Raw genomic sequence first — 6,634 nt, 5'->3', positions numbered from 1 at the left:
CTCAAAGCTTTTAGAACCACAACTACAGTCATTTTATTGTTCTGACCACAAATGTAAATAAAAATAAACAGTTTAAGAACAAAAGGTCCTCCGCTCTGACTAAGCCCTATAATGATAGTAATAACAAATATACATTGTCATTATATATAATATGGTTAAAGTCATTCATGAACCAACTTCCTTTTTTTTTGCCTGAACAGTCCTCATGGACTTTTCCCTGAATCTGTTCTGTCTCTACCTGTTTGTCACGATACTCATATTATAACTTCTATACATATTACATACCTGCCATAAATATCATGATACCCGATACCAGAATTCAATACAATACCATAAAAACAATATGGTACCATAAATACGAGACTGGTATATTTATCTATAATAGCAATAAATAAAACATCTGTATGGTTCACTTTTTACCAACTTTTTCAACACTTAACAAATGACAGTAATATTAGTATTAATACAGCCAGATATGAATGAACTACATGGTTCCATCATAGCATTGATTATACACTGAGGCCGTTAGTCTCTGACCAGATGATACACAGTTCATCAGGATGAGCAGCTGTAGTTACACAACTTTACAGACAAACATATCACTTCTGGCATCTTTTTATTTTTTAAGCCAAAGTCGGTCTCTAAAGCTGCGCCACTTCTCTCCCTGTGAGCGCTGCGCAGCACAGTGTGCGCAGACAGCTCGACACGGAGCAGCGCGTGCGCTCTGATCGCTCTCTTAATGAAGTATCGATACTAAAAATATGCTAAATCACATCGTGTTTAACGTACGGGTACTTTGTTAGCATCGCTACACCGTGGAGCGTGACAGCAGCAGATGTAGCGGGCTGACATTCAAGCTAACCTGAACCCCCAAACGATGTCGACATCTGAACGCTGATTGGCCGAGACGCGATACGTCCAATCAAAGATGTTTTATTGCGAAGAGCACCACGTCACACTTTTCTCCGCGTCTCACTGCAATCTCAACGGCAGCGGGCCAGGTGGGCGAGGTGGGCAACCCCCCCCCCCAAAACAAAAACTCTTCGGATCTCCACGATTCACGTGGATGACCTATTTTGAGTTCAAGGTGACAAGTTTGCAGGTATGAAACTAGTAAAGTTACAGGCCAGACTCAAGGAAATGGGTAGCATACAGTAAACTAAAGTAAGACAAACATATTAAATATTTTACAAAAAAGATTGTATTTATTTCACAAAAAACAAAACAATCAAATAAAAATCCAATATCAAAAGTTAAGTCACTTATAACAGCTGTGTCTGCTTTCACAGGACAATGGACAGGTAGTCACAAACCTGAAAGCACAACAACAAAAAAGCAGTTAAGTTAAGCAGAGAACATATATGAGCAACATGTGCAATAATAAAATGGAAACAAATTGGCCAATGAGAAAAGGAAACTAGCAAAAAGTATTTTTTGGGTATTACCTTCCTGAAACTTAAGACTTGGCCCTACCTTGCAGCTCATCATGAGGTTGGGAGAGCCGTCTGTGTCGGGAGCTACGGAGAAAACAGGGTTGTGGAGACAGTCCTCCATGTGCTCCGACACCTTGGACTCCAGGAGACTCCTCAGGACGTCAGGGGTGACGTTCTGTTTCTGAAGACGGAAAGTCGTTGAATGAACCATGATTTTCTAACAGCACAATGGCAAATTACCTCAAAGGAAGACTCTTTTTTCTCCCCTGACGAGCTGAAGATGATCATAATCGTGTTCTCACCATAAGCGTCTAGACGCTCCGCGAGGGGCGGGGCTTATCTCTGTGTCTCGTCTCCGTAAAGACCGTTATCATCTCCTTCATCCACCAGAATAACTAACCACTAGTTCTGCTTTATATTTGTTGTGGACATCCCACACACTAACGCCCTCGTGTTTGGGTTCATGACATCACCCGTAGGCTCACACAGCTCGGTCACTTTCACCAATGAAGTTACTGTTACGTCTGAAAGACTTCCGCTTCCAGCGCTACGAGAGCGGAACTCAAGAGCTGATTGGCCCGAGTTGCGAGATGACCGCCTCAAAATTGAAATATTTCAGCTCGGGGCGAAAATTGCGCCGGTTAAAATGCGTCGCCCACTGGCGTCGCCCCAAATGTGCCGTCCGGAAAAATATCGCGTCTATCGCAGCCACACGCGTCTGTACGTTGACTTTTCATGGGATTTGGTCGCGCGAATAGTTTCGCTTTTGGTGTGAACGCACCTTAATGCTGCATTCACACCAATATTCACAATACTCATGTGAGTTTAATCTCAAGACTATTTGTGGTTTATTCATTAACTAAATTTGCACTTGAGGGGGCGTGGCTTATCTCTGTGGAAACAGTTATAGATTCCACCATATAAGAAATAACCTGCTTTATACTTGTTGTGGAAATCCCACCAACGTCGGAACATCTGATGCCCTCGTGTTTGGGTTCATAACATCACCCGTAGGCTCGGTGACTTTCACCGACTATGTTTGAATAACTGGATGAAAATCCTCTTTATTCGCATCCATCCTCATCTGTGCATTGACATGGAATCTACTTGCAACACTTTTAGTGTGAACGCAGGATATGTGTTGGTAAAATGGATCGGCTCATTTTAAGTGCCTCGTCAACCCAATAAATCCAATTATATTTCTTAAAATGTTCTTGCTGGAATGCATCATCCAATGAGATGTAAAATAATTCTGTGTGTGATTCTCTCTATTCTTCTCATGAGTCAACCTTAAAAATGTTCTACAATATTCTGGAGTCGTGGACGGAGCCTCAACATTTGTTATGAGGCAGGTGGAGTCACAGATCATCTAAGATGTCATGGATATTGTAGAGTACATGGATGGTATTGTGCACTACATGGGTATTGTACAGTACATGGATGGTATTGTACAGTATATGAGTATTGTACAGTACATAATTAGCTTAAAGCAGGCAATTGCACGGTTCATTACTCCTCTTGTCAAAGACATGATTGTTTTTAAAGCAATTTAATTTGAGGAAAATTATGTCAAAAGTACCTGCACATTAATGCTGTTAAAGCCTTTTCGATTGACAAAATCTACCTCGTTTGGGCGATTTGATGGCTCGAGAAAGTCTTTAATAAATGATTCCTTGTGGGCAGAATGGATAGCTCTCGCATAGGAAGTCATCATGACGTGATAAGAACGCTCTCCCTATAAAACGCAAATCTAATTAATGTCTCTCCTTCATCAATGGGATCTCTGAGTAAGGGAGCTGTAAGCTTTCCCAGCTAATTTAACTTAGCAGGTTCACATTTGTGTATGTGTTGCTATGGTGATTTTGCCAAACAAACTTTGTGGAATCAAATAGCCAGATTTATATAATCCAATCCTGAAAATTATCCCGCTAACAACGTTAGCCAGGTACGAGGAATAGGGCCCCGATCTAACACAACAGAGTGTAACAAACAAACAAACCTTGGTGTTATGGTACAGTCCACAGGGGCAGGAGAAGAAATGGCTGTTGATGTTCAAGTTGTTTCTGTGAGAGAGAAGAAGCATGCAAAACTGGAATCAGAAATATGTGTGTTTGTTTCAACCGCCACATGGCATTAGCGACAGATTTCCATGTTTGCATCGACAATTTATGGAAAAGAGAAATAAAAAAAATTAGAGATGCCTGTCCACAACTGGTTTTAAATTGTGTTTGTGCAATTTGAGATTGGTGGTTGAAGATATGTGAAACCATACGCCATTCCTCAGACTCACATGTGACATATGGGGCAAATAATATACGTGTCCTCCATCCCCTCCACAACAGACGATATGTACTGCTGCTCAAACTGAAGGTTCCTCTCGTACTCTTCAATAATAGACATTTCTGTGGCACAGAATACACAGTCAACAGGTTATCTTTTAGTTTTTTACAGTGCATCAGCAAAAACATCTCAACCCTGCCGCAAGCATATAATCACTTTGCTCTGTGGCATTTGTTTGAATATTATTACATTTATAATATAATACAAATATAATAAACATTGTGGTTTGAATGATCGAAATGTTGTACCATGAGACACCAGCTCCTGTTGGATTTCTTCCAGTACTGCCAGTTCATCGTACTCATTCATTACACCAAACATTTGCTTGTGGAAGAAAAGAAAGAAGCAAACAGACCGATTTCTTGTTAAGAAATAATTATTTTGACTTTTTTTTTGTTTAAAAAAATAGGTGCAGCGCAGTCTAAAAAGGGTAGAAGGTGATCTCTCTCTGGGAGTAGACATCTAACAGAGCAAAGAGAAAGAGAAAAAGAGAGAGAGAGAGAGACCCAGGAGTATTAGTAAACCTCGTTAGTAAGAGGAAAAGACTAACAGACCTCTTCCATGCCCTTTGGGCCCCACATCGAGGGCAGCCTCCGGTCCTCGGAGTGCAGAGCGCTCCACTCCTCCTCCATCACCTCCTGGACGATGATGGAGGCCCCGCAGCCGATCCGCTGCGGGCTCTCCCCATCTGCCGATACCTCTCCAGCAGCCTTGTCCGGCTGTTTTTCAGTCTGTCCACACAGCGCTGCGAAAATCGGAAGAGAAAAACAGAACATAAAAAAACTAGTATATTTACACATGAAGAAAGTATATGTACACATGCAGCAAGTATATTATGTACACATACAGCTAGTATATGTACACACAAAGCTAGCATATGTACACAAACAGACAGTTTATGTACACATGCAGCTAGTTATGCATACATACAGCTTACTAGCTGTCAGTTGTCAGCCATTAGATAGCTAAGCTAGCTGTTAGCTAACTCACAAGTTAACGTTCGCCAGCTGTGTTTCTCACCTGGCGGTACGTTTCCTTCCATGGCGGAGTGGTTCCTTTATAAAGTGAGCGGTGTCTGTGCAAAGAATCCATCTTAGCTGCCACTAGAGAGGGTAAAGTGACATAAATAATAAAAGAAGCACTAATGGCTCAAATTGGGGGAGAGTTCTAAAACAAAAACATGTCAGCGGTTTAACCCCGTGACCCGGAACCTAACGTGCGCTGCGTTCTTCTTCTTTTTAGGTTTTATAGCGGATGGCATCCAACAAAAGGTGCACTACCGCCACCTACTTGTATGGGTGTGTAGTCCAGAGTTATCAACACATTAAAAAAATAAATGAAAAACCTAACCTGTATCCTTCCACTCAATTATGTTTAAAAAAAATATTGCAGTACCTATTGCCACCAAGGTTAATGCATTTCTTAATTGCATTTCCTCTACTTCCAACTTCCTCGCAGCATGTCTATAAACTATGAATTTCTGAGTGTTTATTTATTAGTTGCATAGTTTTTGTTCAGTGTTATGTGTCCAATCCTCAGTCTGGTTCATATATTTTCTCCTACAATGCTTCCTCTGGTTAAATAAATTCCTAGATACAATAGTTAAGTCTAGTTCCGACATATTCCCTACATGTGAACATCTAACCTAGTCCCTCTACCATAATTTAAGGAAACCAAATTATGTCCCTCTATAGTAACTCTTTTATTACCTCCCCGTTTACATCTAGTCTTACTCCAACCCATAATGTGCTATATTAAAATCCCCACACCACCACCTTGTTGACACCTATCCTTTCAATTTCAGCCAGCCTATTCACATCAAATTTTTTACAGGGATTATGAAAATGTATAACTATGATCTCTCCTTCCCTTGTCCGGATCTCCACAGTTACATATTCTAGCTCAGTCCATATCTTTACTTATTATTTGCTCTTGACTTGCATACTGAGATGTGCGCTGGGTTGGATTGCATGATGAGTCTTTTACTTCTATGCTGTTTGGAAAAATAGTTCCTCTGGATTCAGAGACAATTCGTGATTTCAGATTTACTTAAGAGTGAAAATATTCTTTTGCTTTTCCTCTGTGAATTTGATTCCTTCAAATGATGCTGTTTCAAAGCCAAGAATGGCGTTACGGTGTAGAAATAATTATGAATTATATTAAGAAACTCTTTATTGTTGTGTTGGCCTGAACGTGATCAAACAGTGTGTCTAAAACCTATGGAATCAGCCTATAGACGATACTTAATCCAGAGGGTGTACTGCCTACTAATTATTCATACATATATATATATATTAATAATTTTACATTCATTAAATGTGTTGTAACTCTGTAATGCTGTCCATCTACACATGACATCTTTTGCTTCTGTCAATCCGGGGAGAGGGATCCTCTTCTGTTGCTCTCCTGAAGGTGTCTTCTCTTTTTTCTCTGTGAAAGGTTTTATTTTCATTTTTTGGGGAGTTTTTCCTGATCTGATGTGAGGTCAAAGGTCAGGGGTGTCGTATGTGTACAGATTCTAAAACCCTCTCAGGCAAATTTGTAATTTGAGATTCTGGGCTTTACAAACTGGCTAATAAAATCAATTGAATGGAATTGAACACATCTAAACATTTCTTCCATGTTTTAAATACATATTGCTGTTTGCAATCACTGATTCATTTCAAATTTATTCAAATTGATCTAATGTAGTAAAAACTTTACATTTTGTCTCCTGGTCCCCTAAAGTAAAGAAAAGCTGCATCCTTCCAAACGTAGGCTACTGTTCACTACTATATGTTACGGAGCAAAATCTAATATGCTCTTAAGGTTGATAATACATTGTGATCCCACTGCAAAAGTATATCAATAACATGAAGTCC

At 40.0% G+C, this 6,634-nt stretch overlaps 1 protein-coding gene across 1 annotated transcript; it reads right to left on the bottom strand.

The window, feature by feature from the left end:
• Nucleotides 1–1,178: 1,178 nt before the first annotated feature.
• Nucleotides 1,179–4,915, bottom strand: rpain (RPA interacting protein). Its single transcript, XM_056407020.1, has 7 exons — nt 4,794–4,915; nt 4,328–4,518; nt 4,022–4,097; nt 3,724–3,835; nt 3,433–3,496; nt 1,474–1,614; nt 1,179–1,313 (listed from the first exon to the last, which is right to left on the bottom strand). The coding sequence occupies exons 1-7, from the start codon at nt 4,813–4,815 to the stop codon at nt 1,284–1,286; spliced, it is 636 nt and encodes a 211-aa protein (XP_056262995.1). The 5' UTR covers nt 4,816–4,915; the 3' UTR covers nt 1,179–1,283.
• Between the last annotated feature and the right edge of the window lie 1,719 nt (nt 4,916–6,634).

The sequence above is a fragment of the Pseudoliparis swirei genome, chromosome 23 (genome assembly GCF_029220125.1).
Source record: "Pseudoliparis swirei isolate HS2019 ecotype Mariana Trench chromosome 23, NWPU_hadal_v1, whole genome shotgun sequence".
In the NCBI taxonomy this organism is placed as follows: domain Eukaryota; kingdom Metazoa; phylum Chordata; class Actinopteri; order Perciformes; family Liparidae; genus Pseudoliparis; species Pseudoliparis swirei.
This window is presented reverse-complemented; position numbering and strand designations above follow the sequence as displayed.